The sequence below is a fragment of the Lactuca sativa genome, chromosome 2 (genome assembly GCF_002870075.4).
Source record: "Lactuca sativa cultivar Salinas chromosome 2, Lsat_Salinas_v11, whole genome shotgun sequence".
Taxonomy (NCBI): domain Eukaryota; kingdom Viridiplantae; phylum Streptophyta; class Magnoliopsida; order Asterales; family Asteraceae; genus Lactuca; species Lactuca sativa.
In genome coordinates this window covers 148,733,439-148,755,198 of record NC_056624.2, presented here as the reverse complement: position 1 = coordinate 148,755,198, position 21,760 = coordinate 148,733,439, and the positions used below count along the sequence as shown (strand labels likewise).

The 21,760-nt window shown below is 29.7% G+C and overlaps 3 protein-coding genes across 7 annotated transcripts; 2 read left to right on the top strand and 1 right to left on the bottom strand.

Annotated features, from left to right (window-relative positions):
* Nucleotides 1-2,732: 2,732 nt before the first annotated feature.
* LOC111909695 (probable DNA primase large subunit) lies at nucleotides 2,733-6,817 on the top strand. 2 transcript variants are annotated; one of them, XM_052768100.1, is made up of 19 exons: nucleotides 2,733-3,021; nucleotides 3,560-3,621; nucleotides 3,710-3,813; nucleotides 3,903-3,984; nucleotides 4,075-4,134; nucleotides 4,238-4,295; nucleotides 4,401-4,420; nucleotides 4,532-4,615; nucleotides 4,714-4,778; nucleotides 4,901-4,949; nucleotides 5,035-5,082; nucleotides 5,189-5,278; nucleotides 5,365-5,424; nucleotides 5,506-5,565; nucleotides 5,640-5,714; nucleotides 5,831-5,916; nucleotides 6,012-6,105; nucleotides 6,187-6,294; nucleotides 6,471-6,817. In XM_052768100.1, the coding sequence occupies exons 1-19, from the start codon at nucleotides 2,883-2,885 to the stop codon at nucleotides 6,480-6,482; spliced, it is 1,356 nt and encodes a 451-aa protein (XP_052624060.1). In that variant the 5' UTR covers nucleotides 2,733-2,882; the 3' UTR covers nucleotides 6,483-6,817. The 2 variants fall into 2 exon arrangements, with proteins under 2 accessions (XP_052624060.1, XP_023761244.3); XM_023905476.3 differs by having other exon boundaries at nucleotides 6,465-6,817.
* Nucleotides 6,818-10,073: 3,256 nt separating this feature from the next.
* LOC111909696 (E3 ubiquitin-protein ligase RSL1) lies at nucleotides 10,074-12,810 on the top strand. Of its 2 annotated transcripts, XM_023905478.3 has the most exons (4): nucleotides 10,074-10,386; nucleotides 10,720-11,181; nucleotides 11,271-11,971; nucleotides 12,112-12,810. In XM_023905478.3, exons 2-4 carry the CDS (start codon nucleotides 10,771-10,773, stop codon nucleotides 12,557-12,559), a joined length of 1,560 nt encoding a protein of 519 aa, XP_023761246.1. In that variant the 5' UTR covers nucleotides 10,074-10,386; nucleotides 10,720-10,770; the 3' UTR covers nucleotides 12,560-12,810. The 2 variants fall into 2 exon arrangements, with proteins under 2 accessions (XP_023761246.1, XP_023761245.1); XM_023905477.3 differs by having other exon boundaries at nucleotides 10,074-11,181.
* Nucleotides 12,811-18,642: 5,832 nt separating this feature from the next.
* On the bottom strand, nucleotides 18,643-20,730 carry LOC111909697 (bifunctional protein FolD 1, mitochondrial). 3 transcript variants are annotated; one of them, XM_023905480.3, is made up of 5 exons: nucleotides 20,411-20,729; nucleotides 19,676-19,992; nucleotides 19,368-19,604; nucleotides 19,134-19,301; nucleotides 18,643-18,971 (listed from the first exon to the last, which is right to left on the bottom strand). In XM_023905480.3, the coding sequence occupies exons 1-5, from the start codon at nucleotides 20,559-20,561 to the stop codon at nucleotides 18,942-18,944; spliced, it is 903 nt and encodes a 300-aa protein (XP_023761248.1). In that variant the 5' UTR covers nucleotides 20,562-20,729; the 3' UTR covers nucleotides 18,643-18,941. The 3 variants fall into 3 exon arrangements, with proteins under 3 accessions (XP_023761248.1, XP_023761247.1, XP_023761249.1); XM_023905479.3 differs by having other exon boundaries at nucleotides 18,643-18,976; nucleotides 20,411-20,721; XM_023905481.3 differs by having other exon boundaries at nucleotides 18,926-19,062; nucleotides 20,411-20,730.
* Nucleotides 20,731-21,760: the final 1,030 nt, after the last annotated feature.

The following is a 21,760-nucleotide window of genomic DNA, read 5'->3' as shown; positions in this document are numbered from 1 at the left end:
TGCACAATGCTATTTTGTGAGAATGACAAATAAAATATGTTGTTTAATCATATAAACACGTTCAATCTTACATAACTATTGTTATTATCATATATTATCATATATTCTTACTAATTAAATCATTTATAAGGTTATTATAGACTTTTTTTATTATTATTCTTATTCTGTCAGAATGTTTTATTGAATCGTATTCTGTAAGAATGAAAATGAGTGAAAAACGATGTGTGAGCACAACAATGAATAAGAACTAGTGAGAATACATAAAAATAACGATAAATGTGTAAGGTTGAACATATTCAAATTACTAAACAACCTTTTCTCTTAGTATTTCTCATAGAATAGCATTATCCACACGTCCACACAATAATTGTTCATTCACCTTATAACATATATATATATATATATATATATATATATATATATATATATATATATATATATATACACACACACACTAATTTATGTAAGAAGATCATAATTTTTTTACATCAATATATATATACCAGTACACATATGATATATTCATAAAAAAAATTTAAAAAAATTTAAAATCAAAATTTTATTTTTCAAAAGTTTATGTTTTTGTTTTTGTTTTTTTGTTTTTTGTTTTTTTTTTGTAATATTGAAATATGTTTTTTCTACAATATTCATAATGTGTTTACAAAGTGTTAAATGTTGAGATGATAAAATTATTAATTAATTGTTGAAATAATAAATGATAGGTTGGAAAGAACTATCACAATTAAGTATATTGTAAATTTTTGCATCTTAATGGAAGGCTAAGAGGATGTTTGTTTTAACTTTTAAAATGAATTTTATTTTTATCTTTTAGAAAAATTAAAAAGATGTTTGTTTAAGTGAAAATGACTTTTAGAAATGACTTTTCAAATAGAGTAAATTGAGCCTTTTTGAAAAGTGACGATTATGTGACTTTTTCCAACTTTTCAACAGTAAAAATATTAAATTACCAATATATCCCCATCTATCGTAATCAATTCTTCATTTACAACATATGATTCCCTACTCTCTCCTAAGAGTTAACCCAAACACTTTAACTTTTGATTTTTTTCTTTTCAAAAGCTAATCCAAATACATTTTAAAAAACAACTTTTGTAAATAGTACTTTTAAAAAAAAGACTTTTGCCCCACAAAAACTAAGCCAAACACCCTCTAACTACATAATGATTTCTAGCAATTGTCATGTCTAAAATCCACCATTTATCCGTGCATATAATTTTATGAATTAAACATGGGAGTTTCTTAGTGCAAAAACAATCAAAAATTGGATCAACTAAATAAAATTATGATGTTAGAATATATAAATTAACAAAAATACAATAATACTTTGCTATTTGTTCTATTTAAGCAACTCAATATTACTAAGACATTCAGAGTTTCTAAAATCACACGTAAACACACTATAAATGTCAAGAATAAAAAATATAAAATAAATTAAATAGAATTACTTATCTTATAAATTATCTACTACATGGTGAAGATCGCCTTCTTCTTCTTCGAGGGGGTAGTGAATATATCGTGGCTAGAACCTAAAATCGTACAATTCAAATCGTCGAGTTCTCTCTCGTGATCGATATAAAGACCTGTCTCTCATACAATATATTCTCATTCCTCTCTCCACCATACTCGTAATCATGCATTCCTCCTCTCTTTCACAATTTAATTGCATAAATGATCCTGCGATGAACCAAGATAACCTCGAAAATCAAACTTCGCTAAGTTTATGGTGATTATTTTTTGCTTAAATCAGATTGATTAGTGATGCTCGAAATCCGGTAGAAACACCGTTTGTTGATGCTCGAAATCCGGTGTAAGTTTTTATTTTCTTTTTGTTTAATGCTAATTGGTTGATTTCTTGACATTGTTAAAAAACAATAAAAGAAACCACATCGTTCTAAGACCAAATAAAGACCGGTTCGAGACTAATTAAATGGTCTCTAGATAAAATGGAAGCCAAAGTTTATACACATATCATTTTTTTATTAATCATGTATTACCAAATATATATTTTTTTATTTCATTTATTAACTTTTAATATATCATTTTATGTACATCTTAATATAAACGGAAAAATTCAAAACCAAAAATAAACTGGATCCGAACTGAAAAAGATGCATGCAAAAACCGCAAAATAGACCGTTTTGAAACCGCTCAATCTACCCTAATAAATAAGAATGATTTTGCCACATGTCCTTCTCTCATTCAACTTGCCACATGTCATTTTGTCATAATTTAGAGATATATTTATTTCCACTTGTCATTTATTTCACTTTCCATTTCTAATATATTATTAATTAGTTTTCATAAATTACACATACCATAATGATATTAATTTCAAATTTTAAATTTTAAATTTTAAATTTCAATTTCAATTTCAAATAAATTTACAGTTTAAACCTTTGTGTTTAACATTTTGTTATAATTAACATATTTAGTATACGGGTCTGATAACTAAACAATAATTTTAATTAATTTATTTTTTGCATGTTTTTTTTCTCATAATTTTTATTTATTTCAAATTTCAAATTCAAATAAACTTCTTATTTAATCTTTTCTATTTAACATTTTGTTTTAATCAAAATTGATTAGATACCAATGGCATCATGATTTGTGGATTACCTTATATGGTTGTGGGCTTCTGGGCTTTGACTAGTTAGGCCCATTTATAGCTAACAATTAAACAATACATATATCCGTATACGGAGTGATTACCGTATTTAGCCTAATTTGACTGCTCTGGAAAATTGGTGGGAACTGAGGATTTATTTCCCGCCATTTCTATTCTTACTTTGCCAATTGATATCGTGTTGTTCTCTGGGGGAAGATTCAGACGAGCCAACAACAAAAATCAATCGGTTATTGTAATGGAAGTCGTCAGATCTCAGAAGAAACCTTCATCAGCATCAGCAGATGGTGTTTCTACCATCCCTCTTTATCGTTCAGCTCCCACTCTCGAAGTTAGGCTCGAAGATTTCGAGCGATTCGCCGTCGATCGGCTCCTAGGTCCGGTGTCTATCTCTTTACCGTATATTCTCCCTCTTTATCTGATAAATACGAATTACATCCGTCATTCGTCATTCGCATATGCAAATTTAAGTTGCTAAGTTTGGGAATTGTTGTATATTCACTCCCTAGAGTTTTTTTTTTTTTTTTTTTTTTTTTTTTTTTTTTTTCTCAGGTTCTAACCTATGTTGATTATGTAAACACAAGTTAATTTATTACAGTACTTACTAATAACGAATATCCATGAAATCGTTATCATATATGATAAATGGCTCAATATAAAGGTTCTGATGAGGTATATGTAATGATGTTTAAGTATAAAATGTTATTGACTTTATAATATCTAACATATCATATAAAGTACTCTATATATAAGTTAGTTTTTGAAGAATGCATGTTACTAGTTGTTGATTTACGATTATACTATCTAAACACGAGATGGATAACTAAATTGATAAGTTTTGGGTTCTGGAATTTGATTGAACTTTACATACAATCTCTTGTAAACTGAGTATGGTTTCATTTGTAACTTATGCAGTTCTGAGAGGAATTTCTGATGGATTGGCTAGAGGAAAGAAACCTGATGAAATGGAAAAATTGGTTAGTGGAATTTGTTAATTATTATGTTACTTTTTGTTGAAGTAGTGTGGTGTTTCATGTTTGTTTATTCTTCTTTTGGAGCATGTAGGTAAGTGATCTATGGAAAGCCAATATGAGACATCCAAATACATCAGAGATTATTGATAAAGACATCATATCCCATTTTGTCTTACGCCTTGTGTATTGTCGAACGTAAGCTTTTCATCTTTTACCCTTTGTGTCTTTTTCATGTCTGAGTTAATTATATCAACAATTAACCCCTCTTTCTTGTGACACTCTAGAGAGGAACTAAGGAAATGGTTTCTTTCAATGGAAAGCACTCTCTTTCGCTACCGATTTCGCCTTGAAACTTCTGATGTACATGTATGATTTCTGTTTTGATTCATATGAGCACTAAAGTTTTATATATGTTCTTGTTATCTTTGCTAATGGTTTTTCGATTTTGAATCACAGAGGGCATTGATGACAGAGCTTGGAATCCCTTATAAATCTGTCACAAATGCAGAATTTGAGGTATTTGTAGGCTTTCATTTCATTACTCTTGTTCATTATACAAATATGCTTCCAAGATTAGGACTTTTGTCAGTTTTGTGAACCTTTTTTTGATTCTTTTCAGGGTTTGAAGGAAAAATTAAGCCAAGTTGCACGCTCAATTGGGCAACAACTACCCACTTGTATGTCATAAATGCATTCACCTCAATGATTCGAGTCCTTGTTTTTGTTTTTCAGTTTTAGTGCTCTAACATAGTTTATTTTCTTTGGTGTTTTATATACTGCAGCTGATACAGTATATTACAAGGTACATTACCTAGTTGAACCTCAATTCACACTCTCTCTATATAATATTTATATATTTCATTATGATCTTTTCTTTATAAAGATTTGACCTTTTTCATTTGAATGATATTAGGTTCCATGGGAAGAAGTTTCTGAACTTGTGGGGAGTCGCAGAGTCTTCATTAAGAAAGGATATGCATATGTTGCTTTAAACCAGGTGAATAAATATTAAATCATCAATTTCATTTAATAATAATGTAGCATAACTTTAACAAATAACAAATAATTCAAGTAAATTCATGTTTCTAATCTCAGGTTGTCTCATTTGTGATTCCACACTTTCGTAGTCATCTTTCAAAAGCCCTTGTCCTCACAAACAGGTTATTGACTTATTTCTCAACTTTTTTGAAAATTTTCAATTTTTTTAACAATGATTTCAGTTCCATAGTTATTGTATCTGTTAAGTATTTACTGAATGTTTTGAGCCTCTTCTACTTTCAAGAAAATGGACATCCATGATTAGAGAACAGGAAAAGGACAGATTAACACCTGTGAGTTTCTAAATCTGATTATGTTTTATTTTAATTCTTTCTCTCAAGTTTCATGCTTAATTTTGTTTAATTTTATATTACTTAGATTGTTGAAGCTCTATCTACCAGTTACCTTGGTCCTGATTATACCCAAGTATGTTATTTTTTCTAATTTCTAATAATTACAATTGTTATATTATATAATTTATATTATATATTAATAATATATGATTTTATCATGTTACTATGAATCTTAATAGGACAAAGAATTTGGTGAAATATCTCTGAAAGACATAGATCAAGTAGCCCGAAGCTCATTTCCTTTGTGTATGCGTCATCTTTTTGACTCAGTAAGTAAATCAAATGATTATATAATTTCATCCATCTACACAATTTTTCATTTATATTTTGAATTTCTTTCACAAAATATGATTAGTTAAGAGAAGATCATCACTTGAAACATGGAGGGAGGATGCAATTAGGGTTGTTTCTTAAGGTAATTAAACTAATCATTTACATTTAAATTATTTACTTTTTAACTTTTTACTGTAATTGTAATCTTGGAAAAAATATTTAGGGAGTTGGGTTGAAGCTGGATGATGCACTTGCATTTTGGAAAGCAGAGTTCTCCCAAAAGGTTAATAATCTCACTGTGTGTTTTTATGTGTATCTACTGTGTGTAAATTGCAATTAGGGTTTATAAATGTATAGGTTGGAGCTGAAAGATTTGACAAAGAATATGCATATGGAATACGTCACAATTTTGGTAAAGAAGGAAAGAGAACGGTATATAAATAAATAAAGCTTCGATTTTTTTGAAACCATGATTATTTTTTAAAAATCTTTTATGGGTTTTGACATATATAAATTAATCTTTTTTTTTTTTTTTTTTTAAATTTCAGGATTATACACCTTTTTCTTGTCAGAAAATCATCCTATCAACTCCAGGTGTTGGAGATCATCATGGTTGCCCTTATCGTCATTTTAGGTTAACAAATTTAACTTAAAAAAATTAATTATTACTATTTTCTCATTTCCCAAATTTAATAATATTCAAGAAAAGTTATTAAATTTTATTTACAGCGAAGAAAATCTAAGAGCTGCTCTTGGTAAAATGGGAGTAGGCAGCAGAGAATTGGAGCAAGTGGTGGAAAAAGCGAAAGGGAGACATTATCAGGTTTGTATATAAAAAAATTATTTAATTATTAGATTCTGAGGTGTTTATTAATTGTAATTTATAATATGTTTTGAATTGTAGTTAGCATGCACTTTAACTTTTGAAGCTATTCATGGAGCTTCTTGTGACTCTGGAATAAATCATCCAAATCAGTACTTTAAAGCCAGCCAAAACATCCTTAAAGAAAAGGTAAATTTGTTGCTTTATGGAAGTTTTTATAAACTTAAACTTAAAAGGATGAATTTGAAATATTTAGAACATCAGGGGGTTTATGGTATTAATACTTATTTTCTAAGACTATTTTAGCATAATGTTAAATTTTGTTATTCCATTGGCCTAACTTATTTACGCTCTTCCAGAAACAGTCGACAGCATGAGCGTGAGCATGACGTATGCAAGTTAGATAAATATATAAAACGTGTTTAAGTAGAGAGTATTGTTTAATGTAATGTGTTAATTTAATTATATTTAGTATTATCGGTGCTTTAGTCTCCTTTTTTTTTTTTTTTTTTTTTTTTTTTTTTTTTGTGTATTTTATGGATACGTTAATTTAGTGGTACAATGGGTTAATGCATAGCATATAATGAGTGGCTCCATTGCATTTGCATCATAGGTTGAATATTTGTATGCTTTTGGGACATCTTGTTCTTATCGTGTTTGTTTTTAGTGTTAAATCTAAGAGACATAAATAAATGATGACATAAGTTTTAAAGTTGGATGTTGAAATTATTGCATAGAATAATGTTTAAATTGTGTATATGATTTATATGCGAAAAATCAACTAGTCTTTTTTGGTTAATAAATTAAAACTAATATTGAAAGCTATAATAGTTTATTATGAATATTGCGGCTAAAATTATTTGTAAAGTTCGGATACATATAACTGCTTATATTTTGTATTATTCCAGAAATAAATAAGACATTAAGCCCCTTTCCGGTTTCAATAATTTTGCCTATAAAAATAGATAATTATGATATGGGACTTGTGACTTGTAGAACGATTTTATAAGTCCGTATTAATTTTAAAAAGATAAACTCGTATTTAGAATCCTATAAATAAAATAATGCAAGTGATTTTGTTAAATAAAATAATACTATACGAACTTTTCTTTTTTGGTCATTGAATAAATGAGTATACCGTAGATGAACACGATAACCGAGTTGTCAAGAAAAGACTTACAAACTCAGTTCATAATGTAACAGTAAAAAATTTCATTTTTAATTAACTTATTAAATCGTTTACTGAAAACATTATCGATAACATATATGTTCGTAAACCCATAATTAAAAGTCATAAAAACGTGTTATAAAATAATAATAACATATCAGAGTACAATCCCAAAACATCATAGTGTGGAAATCATGTGTGTGATGCGCTGCTACTGTGCCGATTCATTCCCCTTCGACGAAGAAGTACCTGAAAACAAAACTGAAAATTGTAAACACAAAGCTTAGTGAGTTCCCCCATCATACCACATACCATACATAACTCATAATGCATAACATAACTTGGTACTAACTACCCCTTCGGTCATGTCGACCGGTACCTTGCCTAGCATATCAGGGTGCTGGCCTCCCTTTTAGTCCTGTCGACCGGTATCTTGCCTAGCATATCAGGGTGCTGGCCTACCCCTTTGGTCATTTCGACCGGTATCCGGTGACTATTTCACCCCTACCGCTATCACATAATATCATGACACATATGTCATAAACTGTCTAACATAACTGGGTACTAACTACCCCTTCGGTCCTTTCGACCAGTATTTCTAACTTATCCCTCCTATCACATATCACATAACATCATAGCATACTAGCACATAATCATAACAGTTAACGATATACCAGATAATTATCACAAAGACAATTATCTCTACTATAATTCTTACTAGTGGGTCAGCGTTGGTGCCTTCGACCCACTTCATTATGCATTTACATTTGTCATTGAGTTCTTAGAACAAGAATTTTCAAGTTGCTTGGAATTTCATCTCATTTTTCATTCAAAACATATTTTTCAAGCTGCTTGGAATTTCATCTCATTTTCATTCAAAACATATATTCGTTTTTTTGTTTGAATCTCAAATTTCTATAGTTTTGGCAATTTCCTTCTTGTTTCAAAGGCAAAATTCAATTAACAGGCATTGTACAACGTTGCAAACAATGTTGGATCACATAATTGTGCTATAATCCTAATTCCTAAAGAATGTGATCAATAGGTGATACACATTAACGATTATCTCTATGGACTCGATGAAGACTTTTAGAGATCAATTAAAGCTAGACCTCACACATCTGAAGAAAATATTTATCGTTTCACGACTTATGATTAGGAATATTTTATATTTTTGCTAATAAGAAGAAACTATGAATTAATCTTTAATGCAAGCATGAACTCAAGTATGAACTTCCTCTAAATATCTTTATCCATGTTTAGAATTGGAAAATCCCATAAAAGATGTGGAAACATCTGGAAAATCTATACGAAGGCACTTGAAAAATAAAGAAAAGTAAGGTCGCAAATATACTTGTTGAAGTTAAGAGATTTTATGCAAAAATATGAAGAACCACTAGATCAGACTTTCAAAAGGTTCATTTTACCGGTGTACAAACTCAAAAAAATGGAATCAATAAAGATTTACATGATATTGATGTTACTTTCATGCTTTCTTTAAGAAGTGAATGGATGATGATCAAGATATGGTAAAAGGACATGAGAACATGTATACATTCTCTTTATATGATATGTATGGCGTTTGGAAGTGTCGTGAAGACGATGTCATGGAAGAGTTAAAAGAGAAGTGTTATGGTGGTCCATTAGCTATTTTATCGAAGGAAGAGAATGTTTGATCAAAGCAAGCTAAAAAAAGTCATGAATTCTAAAGCTTCTAATGATAAGGATTTTGACGAAGATCATGATTTAATTTTCAACAACAGAGCAAAAGTTTTTTTTATTGAAAGTCGAACTCAGGATCTTAGAATCGCTCATGTATGAACTTGAATTCTTTGTAAATCAAGGTTCTAATCAATCTGAAAATTTGCATGTAATTTCACCATAAAATATCAACTGATGAAATGAATTTTGAAACTTCGAAGGAAAAAAAACTTTTAAGAGATTCAGGTGCTAACTAATTTTTACGTAAGAATCATCTTGCTAGGGATTATATGTTGAAGAAGTAACAAGAAAAGAATGAAAAAGTTAAAGACATGACATCTACATTGCTAAGCTCAAAGAAATTCAAAAAGTTGCCAATAACATGTCATTGATTGTTATGAATGACAAAGGTGAAATGGAGGTGTGTTTATCATGAGATGATTACGAGGAAATGAAGTGTCCTACTCATGAATGTTTGATAACTGAGCACGGAGGTAGTGAGGTAGTGCTAGTGAAAAGCCTTGTGAAAAGGAAGCTATTGGGAAATGTTTGATGTCGAACAAGCGAAAGAAATTCAAGATGATTGTACAATCATAGGTCAAACTCTCGTTTCCTAATTAGGGAAGAAAATAAGGCAAAATGAAGATGTTGGTTGTCCAAGGCGTTTTAGTATATAAGAAACCGAAAAATATAAGCATTAGAGAGGGATGTTGATTGGTTAAATGATGATATAATTGTTTTAAGACAAGAAAATAAACTGATTTTGAAACAAAGAAGTAATTTCTATAAAATTGCACCTGTATGAGATTGTTCCTACTCTGGTCTCTATATTTGGTTATTTTTGTGATCTAACATTATATTATAAGTTTTGAATCAAATAATGGTAATTACATAACCCTAAAATGTGAATTTTAAATGTATGTTTCTAAAAATAAAAACCGAATGAGAGCATAATTCTATTTCAGATCAAACACCGCAAATGTTTTCGAATGATAAATCCCAAAACTGTAAGGGTGAGATATGAAAAAGTAACCTCATTGTGGTTTCTTTATTATAAGCACCCATGATAACAATGATTACCAATTATTTTCCTAAGAATTAAATATAAAAACAAAAAGCAAATTCCCAAGTCCTCTTCTTTGATTCCATTTCCATGTGAACGGTGACACCACTGAACAGTAACCACCACTATATTCCTTTCGCCAGATAAACAAACCAAATTTAATCCACAATTTAGGGTTTTTTAATCACAAGTTGTGGTTGTATACTGTAGACACAATCACCAGTAATGTCAGATTAGGGTTCTTGCTTCCAGACACAACTCTCAGAAACCACAGTTGTGGAATCAGATCGAAACCACAATTCCTTCCTTCTGAAGCTGAATTTTGACCAAACCCATCATCATTTGATTGGTATGGAAGCTTCACTTTATTTATCCTTTATTCTTTAATTAATTTATAGTATTATCTTCCCTTTTTCCCCTTTTTGGTGAATTTTTTATCTCTCAAGTCAGATTCGTACACCCTTCTCGTTTCTCTAATCATTGACTGTATTTGAAAACCGAAACCCACTTATTACTTCAGATTCGGTAAATGGGTTCTTTTCAGTCTTTCAAGCTTTGAAGCTTTTCTGATCTGGGTTTTGTTGGAATTTCTTATTCTTCGATCATGATCTGGAAGATGGGGTTTTGATTTGGATTTGGATTTGGATTTTGATCTGTTTTTCGTTGGAATTTCGTGAACCAGATATCTATATCAGAATCTAGGGTTACTGAATTTGATCATTTGCAAATTGCAATGGGGGGAAACGAAATAACTGTTGTAATGGAATTGAAGCTGGAAGAAGATGAAGACGAGTTCCGAAGTTGTTGTGCAGATGAGGAGGAACTCGATGTGGAAGAAATTACGAAACAAGGTTTAAAATTTTGCACCGATGATGAATTTCTTGATGAATTTTCTGTACGAATGTTCTTCAAGGGTGTATCGATTTCAAATCATGGAAACAATTGCTTCAATGTCTCTGGAATCGGGGTTGTAATGGAAGGAGCTAACAAGGTTCCTGTTATTCAAGTGCAAAAAAAGCTTGATTTCTTTGTAGATGAATCAGTTGCAGATTATTTGGCTTTAATGGAAGGTCTATTAGAAGCTACACAAAATAACATCAAAAGAGTATTCGCATTCACCGATTCCACAATCTTATTTCATCAGGTATTGTAATTTGTATTCATTTTGGGTTAAATCAATAACTATCAAATTAAGTAAGTTATTTACTTACGTATATGTAACATATCTCTCAGATTACAACCGAAAAAACATTGGAAAACCCACTTCACATGGCATTGAAGCAAAGAGTTCTAGAACATGTCACAAATCTTGATCATTTCGTTCTAAAATATATTCCCAATGTTTTAGAGGCGTTACATCTTGCTAAAGTGGCAATTGGAATGATTCATCTTCCAATTAAAGGCGATAATTCAGTCCAAAAATGTTCAATTTGTTTAGAAGAAAAACCAACACCAATAACAATCACAATGAAATGCTCCCACAAATTTTGTTCAAGTTGCATCAAATCTCACGTTGAAGAAAAACTCGAGTCCTCTCAACTCCCGGTTAAATGCCCTTGTGTAAATTGCCGATATTACATTTCTACCCCTGAGTTCAAATCTTTTCTTCCGGTTGTCTCTAATACATTGTTGGAGGACACAATGAATTCGATTGGTGGAGATAAATTTTATTGCCCTTTTTCTGATTGCTCGGTTTTGCTTGATCCTTGTTGTGATTTGAATGATAATAATAATTGTGTGGAGTGTCCGGTTTGTCGGAGGTTTATATGTGTGAAATGTGGGGTGACGTGGCATGCTTCAATGAGCTGTGATGAGTTTCAAGACCGCCCACCGGTGGCGGTAGATGGTGGTGGCGGGGCGGATATTGGAAGATGGAGGCGGTGCGAGATGTGTGAAAGAATGATCGAATTGACACGTGATCACATGACTTGTTGGTATGCTTTTTTTGTTTTTATTTATACTACTTTTTGACTTTCTGTATTAAGTCGTTCTTTCTTTTTGACTTAACGAGATCAAATGACCATTTTACCCTTACATTCGTATTCATCAATTTTAACTTGAGTTTTCAATTTAGGTGTGGACATGAGTTTTGTTATTCATGTGGGGCCCAATACATTGACAGTGAACAAACATGTGAATGTGCGATATTGGGAAGTGATGGAGGAGGAGAAAATGACGAATTTACCCTTACACAGAATATCGGTTCGAGCACTGCGATTGAGGAATGGGCATGGGATTCATGTGGGTCACTTTCAAATTTGATGGATGCGTATTCAGATCAAGAAAGATCACAACTTGCATTGATTCAAAGATTTCTTGCTGGAGGGTTTAGTCTTGGAGATCATCATACATCCATGTATCAATCTCAATCTCAATCTCAATCTCAATCTCCTCCACATCAATGCACAGATTCTGGATCTTCATATCTTGATAACACCATGAAAGACCTTCATCAGCTTCCTTGGCTTGAGAGGTTTGTTTCTGTGATTAGTGACAATTATTATGAGGAGTATACTCAGTGAAGTATATTACATATTTGAAAATAGATAAAATGAAGATTTGAAAGATGGAGATTGGAGATTGGATAGATGAAGATTGTCATTTGTATTGTATTGTAGCCATTAAACGTGGTTAAATTAATGAATATAGTCTTCATCTTGAAGATTGTATTGAATTATTCTTGTATACTGTTCATGCTCAGTATGATCTGTTCTTTTTTTTTGAAAGGAAGGATATATTACAAGAAAATGAATACGAAACACTTTGTGTGTTATCTGGATTCAAGTAACTTTTTTTTTTATTTATTATTTTTTATTTTTTTTATTTATTGAAGTTGGGGTTTTTGAGTCGTGTATTGCCATTTGGGCATTTCAACAAACAGTTGGTGGGCGTGAATGTTTTTGTTTATGTTGAGATTTTAACTGATGCACAAGCAAGCTTGTGAAGAAGTAGAGATGGAAATGGAGATACCTGAGGTAGTGTTTGTTGTTTGAATGTGCCTTGGGGACTTGAAGCTATGATCATGGCAGATCTAAAGAGGCAAATCAATGGAGACAATAGCAGGAGCAGCTGACTTTCATACTCATTAGAACTCGTATTTATTGTTATGGAAATTTTGGTTATATCAAATTCATGTACTCCAACGGATCAACTTATGGGATTGAATCGAACAATCTTGGGGAAGATCAAACTGATGAGAAATGAAAAAAAAAACCATATTCGGCTAAAATCATCAGGATACATGAATTTCAAAAGGTACCAAATGATCTTATAAAGCACACGTAAGAATTTCATTTTAGATCTATATCCCTTAAATTTCATTATGATTAAGCTCAAAAAAAAATAAAAAAAAATAGAGCGATTGTTATTATTATTATTATTATTATTATTATTATTATTATTATTATTATTATTATTATTATTAAGGTGAGTTTTGATTTGGATTCGATCTAATCTATCCATATGCTCTCATGTTAAAAAAAAAAGTTGGTTGCCTATTTAAATAAGGAGAAAAGGACGAATATTACCATATTGGCATATGGTTTGTCACAAAAAATAGTTTAAAAAATATCATTTTCCATAAAATAACTATTAATTTTACGATGAATCTTTGCAAAATCTTGAAATTTGTTTTTTGTAGGGCTACATGATAAAATATTAAAAATTAAAAAAAATACTTTGAAATTGTTTATGTTATTGCGAAAACAATATTTTTTTATCAACTTTTCTTTGTGGCGTGGATCTTTTCAAAAGAGATTTTCCACGTAAAAAAGAGCTTCATTGCAAAAATGATATGCTTACAACATTTTCAATGGTAAAGCTAATATTATAGTTTACAAATATTGTCACCTAATTATCATTTTTTTTAAATAGTGAAGTTGATGGTTAGAAGTTAATATCACAAAATTGTTTACGTAAGGGTTAGAATTCGAGACCTTCAATCTAAGAGGCAAAACCTTTACTAAGTTTGTTAGTTTTACTTTGGCATCTCGTTATCTCATTAACTTTAACTTCTTATTAAATAAAATGTCCAATAGTTGACATCTTCGTATAGCATTTTTTAAGAATTTAAATAATATAATCTCATTTATCTAAAATTTTCTATAAAATTAATTAAACTTTCATAATAAAAACTTAAAACTATTAATCAATTATTTTAAATAAACTTTTTTAAATAAACTATTAATTAATAGATATTTTTTTAGTTATATAAAAGTATAAGCATTGATTTAAGTAAATACGTGACCTTATAATCTATATTAATTTTATTTTATTTTTTATTCTAATGTTATTAATTTAATGTAATTAGAGTGAAAATTTTAAATTTTGAAATTTGAAATAGAGAATCAATAGGTTGGCAAATGAGATGACATTAGCTATGATGCCTATTAAGATGACACATAACAAAAGAATAATAAACTTGTTATTTTATTGAATAGGAATAAACGTAGATATATAAATGTGTTATATTTAATCATCATTTAATAAAATATATTTAAAACTAAAAAATAAGTAAGCGGTAATATGAAATATTGTTAAAAATAAAGGGGTTAGGTGTTCAACCCTTCATTGTATTGATGGTTAATAAGAATAAACGAAAAAGTTATGTTCTCCGACAATTTAAGTCATGGGTTAATGACCTAGAAATGTAACGAACTTTGGTCTTTGTTCACATTTAGGTAATCATGTTTTTTTTTTCGTTCACATTTGACCATTGAACTTGTTGACCTGTTTAAAATAGGGTAATATGACTGATAATTACGGTAATATTACCCTATTATGAACAGGCCAAACAAGTTTATTGGTCAAATGTGTACGAAAAAAAAACATGGTTACCTAAATATATACAAAAATCAAAGTTTCTTATCCGTTTTGGTAATATTAGACAAGAAATGTCTCAGGGATTGTACATTGGGATTAGGCTCAGACAATCAATGAACAATTAGGTTAGACTTGGTCTAACCCAATTCAATCCCAGCTAGTCATGGGTTGGGATGTGTTGCTAGGTCTCTAAAGCTCATACAACCCAACCCCTTAAGCATATACAACATAACACCTAATTAGCTGGGCCTAAACTGGGTTGGCTCAAAACTTTACCATCTCCTCATATACAAAGACTCGACAACCCGATTAGTTGCACTTAACATAAAGAACCCAATATTACCAAAATGGGTAAGGAACTTTGGTTTTTGTCCATATTTAGGTAACCATATTTTTTTCGTACATATTTGACCAGTAAACTTGTTTGACTTGTTCATAATATGGTAAAGTTACCACTAATTACCAGTCACATTACCTTATTTTGAACATGTCAAACAAGTTCAATGGTCAAATATTTACAAAAAAAATTAAACAAGGACCAAAGTTCGTTACTTTTCTAATTCATTAACCCTTAAGTCATCTTGATCACTCAAGCAAATACCAGTAAAAAGCTCTAAAATAATCTTCCCTTAGATATGCTCTTATATTGAGAGATTTAAAAGAAATTGGAAATAAGAAAATGTATTAATTAGGGGATGGCGAAATTATTATCTCTAAATTACGAGGTTGGTGGAAGTTTCTATCGACATTTTGTTACTATTTGTTTTTTCTAAAATACAATTTTTTTTTATTATTTTACATTTTAAAATACTTAATAAAATGATATTCTATTTCTTTTTAAAATGACCATTCATTTTGAAATTTATAAATTGTCATTTTTATCCCTTATATTTTCTTAATGTTCATGTTTATTTCCTGTAATATATCTATATTAAGAAGTAATGATGGTGTAAGTGTCCATTAGACGCTTCGCACCTTCACTTTTTAAAATGATGTTTTTATCATATTTTCTAAAATATTTATAGAAAAATGGTATTTCCCTCATTCTACTTTTTAAAATGTCATTTTTATCTTAACTTTGGAATTTGTCAACTTCATTTTTATCCTTTTTATTTTTTAAATTGCCGTATGTATCATTTATTCGTCTTTTTATACCCTTTTACTTTCTAAAATGATATTTTCATCACTTTACTTTTTAAAATACTTTATAAAATGACATTTTCCCTCATAATCTTTTTAAAATATCACTTTGACCTCCTCCACTCTTAACTTTGTAAAATGTCTTTTCTATCCTCTCTATTTTTTAAACTTTTGTATTATCCTTCGTGATCTACGTTTCGACGTTTTTTTGTTTAACTTTTTAGTGTTTATTTTTACTTATACTTCCTACATATGTAGGTCACATATAATATGTTTTTGATTATTTGAATTTCTGTTCGTTACTTAAAAATAATCTTACTTATTGATTTTATGTATGTGTCGATATAAATTCCAGTTCCTTTACGTTTTCTTGCTTATTTTTATGTTAGTTTTCTACGTATAAATATGGTTACATATAGTTTCTTTAGATGGTATATATCGAAGTTAGTCAGTGGTACTAACTTTATATATTTATCTACCAACAAATACAACAATACCAAACTTTTATAATATCATTCGACAAAATTCAACTTACAAAACGGATTTGCACCGTCGTCGTAATGTGCGGCAGACAAAACCCTAGTTAAACCCTAATTTATGATTATTTTGTGAAAGATGTACAATTTTTGAGGATTTTTTTGGTAACAAATCATATATTAATGTTATATGAGGTTTTTATTTATTTATTTATTTATTATTTATTTTATTATTATTATTATTATTATTATTATTATTATTATTATTATGTAACAAATCATATGTTAGTGTGACTATGTTTTGTCCTTTTCTCTTAAATAATATAATTAAAACGTTTATTTTAAACTAATTAAATTATTAAACTTCCATTACATGAATCCTTATACATCATCCACTTCCTTCTCGTTATCTCGTATCTTACCAACCCACCGTCGTTAGTGCTCCACTGCCCCTTTCATTCTCTTTAAAACACTTTTGTTTCCATTTTTGTCTATTTGCTTTTTATTATTAAGCGTTTCAAAGAATTAACTAAATATATGCCTTTTATATGTTTATGATGACACCTTTTAAACGATAGTGGTTTTGTGACCACAAGTTTGAACATATGAGCACTTCTATTGACAAGTGAATTCTCTTTATAGGTAAAAGAAGGGAAGAAAATAATAAGTTTAAGTCTATATATTTATTACTTTAAGGACATTATAATTTATTTCTTCCATAATAACCATGACAAAATGTTATATTATGATTTAGTCATAAAGTGTAGCAACTTATGTTTTAAATTTACCATTTATTTACTCATTATAACACATAGCCTTACGTTATCTTAGATTATAGGTCAAGTCACGATTCATTAGCTACTTGACCTAATCACAATCAATGATTAATCTATACTGTTGGACCTATTGACCATATCACGATCAATGATTAATTTACACTATCACACCAATATGATCCAGATTTGAACGTTGACAAAATAAGCAATGAGATTACGTGATTTATAAGCAATGGGATTAAGTAATCACAATAAGACAATCAATTTTAATAAAACGTATAGTAGGGGAAAATGTTTAGGTATAAATTTTATTATTTGAAATTGTAATAACCAGATAATCGGTTGTTTAAATGTTTGATAATTAAAGAAAAAACTATAGTGGAGAATTAGGAATGATGTGGTCTTTAGTAATAGCATGTGCGGAAGCTTAGTTTTTATTCGATTATCATTATCATTATTATTATTTTTTGGTTTTCAAATAAAAATCGTAAAATTAATTTGCCTTGATTGTTATGGCCCAAAAGCCCTGAACGTTATGTAACTTTTTAGCTCTTTATTAGTTTTTGGTATATATTAATTCAGTTATTATTCAATAATAAAAAGTAAGATGGCTCGTATTTGATTATTTCCATCAACGATAATAATATTTTCCACAATTATTTATTAATTAATTACTAAAAAAAGCATCCCGTAATATTCCAACAAACTATCTTTGTTTTCTTAATAAAAAAAGAATTAATAATAAGAAAAGAGTTTTGAGTAGAAACTAGAAAGCCTATAAAACAGGATTGAAAAGGCGTACATAAGCAATAATATTTTTTAATAATGAAAAGTAAAAGTTAAACACAGCCAAACTTATTAATATTTTTTTTTCAGCAAAACCCAAAATTAATTGTAACTACTAATTTGAAGTACCCAATATGAAAATAGGAATGCAAAATGTATAAAACTTCGTTTCGAAAAAAAAAAGTTTAATAAGTATTGCAAACTTCATTACGCATATGAAAAATTGTTCTTTGTAGTTTGTACCATGAAACTGTTATTTATTTATTTATTTTTTTACGAAAATCTCCTTAGTTGCCAATAATTTTTTTTTCAAAGTTTTCTTGTGATGAAGATCTTGAAATACCATTTTGCCAAACAAAGTTTTTATATTATTAAAATCAGTATTCTAAAAATCTTGATTAAACCCCATTAATTTTATATTAGTCGATGCTACCATCTAACTATAATACATCTAGCAATTAATCTGCTTAGACAATAAGTGAAGTTATAGTAACCGATGTAATTTTAAACAAGTTTTAACAAGAGATTTCAACCTGTTTAATGTAATTAATACATGAAAAATTAAACAATATCAAGATTGAATATTTCAACTCGAAGACGCGATAATTTATATGCAATTTTTTTTGTTTAAATCATTAAATAAATTGGACATACCTAAATTAGTTGGGTTATATTATGATTTTTGAGTCCATTGAGGGGAGATGATATATATGTACATTTGAAATTGATACATAATATATTATTATTATTATTATTATTGTTATTGTTGATTATATTATGATTTTTGAGTCCATTGATATGCACGCTTAGCAGCTTCAAGTGTATTCGAAAGTAGCATGGAGATGGTAACAGGTCCAACACCACCAGGGACAGGAGTAATTGCCGATGCTTTATGCATTGCTTCTTCATAGCAAACATCTCCACACACATCTGAACTATTCTGTATAAAGGGTAAATTCGTCATTTTACACGGACTTAATAGTTGATATTCCTATGGCTGAGTTAAACCTCAAATAAGGACCAAAACTGAAAAAAATCAACTATAGTCAGGGACCAAAAATGTAATTTAGTCTAAAATAAAATTTTAAAAAAGGTACCTTGACCAAAGTTGACCCCATATCAATTACCACAACCCCAGGCTTCAACCAATGACTTCGAACCAAATTTGGAACTCCAACATCTGAAACCAAAATGTCAGCTTCACATGTTATTTCCTCTGGATTCTTTGTGAATGAATGCACAACGCTTACTGTAGCATGATGCCTCTGAATGTAGAAAGACATGTGATTCAGACAAATACAAGACAATTAGGATACAAATAAAATAAATACCTGTAATAGCAAGGAAGTGGGTAATCCAGTAATCATGCTTCTTCCAATTACCACTGCTTTCTTACCTAAAATTTCTACACTGCATCGATTAAGCACCTCGATACACCCCAAAGAAGCACAAGGAATAAACAAAGGCTCCCTTCCTCTCATTGCAAGGTTTCCCATGTTCACAGGATGAAAACCATCCACATCTTTTTCAACTTTCACTGAATTTATAATCTTCTCCTCACACAAATGCTGAATCAACAGTTACATTGGGTGAATCGATTGAAATTGATTGCAAAAGATAGGGTAAAAGAGTAATTTACATTGGGTAATGGAAGCTGGACGAGAATGCCATGGATTGATTCGTTGTGATTTAACATTGAAACAGCATCAAGAACTTCGCTTTCTGTACAGTCGTCAGGAAGCTCTGTTACTACTGAGGCGATTCCAACTTGTTCGCAAGCTTTTTTCTTGATGCGTACAAATGTGCGTGAATCTTTTCTTTTTCCCACCAATATTACGCCTAATCCAGGTACCTTATTGATTGAATTCTTCATATTAGAAACTTGAGTCGCTAATGTAGCTTTAATTTCATTGGCGATTGATCTCCCATTGATTTCTGCTGCTGTATGTTCATTATCTGTTTGACACACAAGTTTTAGGGTTACAAAAAGGTAGATTATGTCTCCAACGAGAAAAAATCAATATGATGATGTTCATATACATGTACTTATGGAAGAGGAACTCGGTCTAGAAGACTGAAAACTCAAAATCACAGAAAACCAGTTTAATTAATCTTCTTCCTCTCAACATTTTCGAGTCAACTTTACATCAAAAGCAGCATAGATTTATCAAATTAGAGTCCAATTTAGTGTAAAATGACAAATGTTCACCACTAATGTTTACATAAACCCATAACCTTGGTGTATTTTGCAAATGCGACTCCAATTTTGGAACTGAAAACGTATGAACAACCAAAGGCCCAAAGCCAATCGAGTAATCGAAGGTATTAAGAGTTAAGAGTTACTGATTGAGATATAGGAGCGAGGATTTCTTACAGTCGTGTGTAAGATGCGAAGAAACTTCAGACGGCGATGGAGCGGGACACCATATATCAGGGCGGTCTAGGCAAACAAGAGGCGTCATAGAAGACGAACTGAACGACTTATTGGCCAGTATGCGCCATGAAAGAGCTAAAGTACCTTGCATCACAAATACTGAGGAACTGGTATTATCAGTCAAATCGAAGACGGAAGAACACGAGAATCGACTCCATTGCTGATATGAAGAGAATCAAATTGAAGCTGCATCATGATGACGACGTGTAGGATCCAGGTGAAATGGGTCTCACAGGTGTCCTCCCTTTACCTTTTTGTTATTAAAGAAATAAATATTAATAATTTATCATGTTTGATAGTTGGTACAATAAAGTAGTACTTGTAAAATAATGAATATTTCATGTTAAATATTTAGTAGAATATATAAATGTATCTGATATAAAAAGGAATAATGACAACTCCAGAAATGCTCCATGTTACTCTGTTTTCTTTAGATCTAGAGCCTAGTATTTTTGCATAAGTACTTGTACAAAATTAGTTAAGCAAACAATTAAGAACCAAACATAAATAATAACTTAAAATTATTTCTCAAAGAATAGTCTATTTGAATCATATTTGATTAACCAATAAACACCAACCAAAGAGGGTTTCGACTTTACCTTATTGGTATAGAAACCAAATATCAAATTATATATATATATATATATATATATATATATATATATATATATATATATATATATATATATATATATATATATATATATATATATATATATATATATGAAATGGATTCGGCCGTAGCTTGTCGAAAACCCAGAGTCTTTACTTGATCCAGGATATATATATATATATATATATATATATATATATATATATATATATATATATATATATATATATATACCACTTTACCTTACCTTATTGGTATAGAAACCAAATATCAAATTATATATATATATATATATATATATATATATATATATATATATATATATATATATATATATGAAATGGATTCGGCCGTAGCTTGTCGAAAACCCAGAGTCTTTACTTGATCCAGGATATATATATATATATATATATATATATATATATATATATATATATATATATATATATATATATATATATCGTTAGGACACGAGCAATGTGAACAGCTTGTAGACTCCAATCAACAAAACAAATCAAGTCATATTTCTTCCATGATTCCTTAAAGTTGACAATCTCAGCAGAAGGGGGACAACACCAACATCAGGTAACGGAGATGGGATGCAGTTAGGGTTTAGAGTTTATAGTTTTAGGTGAACTGTTTTCAAAAAGTCATAATTGCATCTTTATAATTCTTAT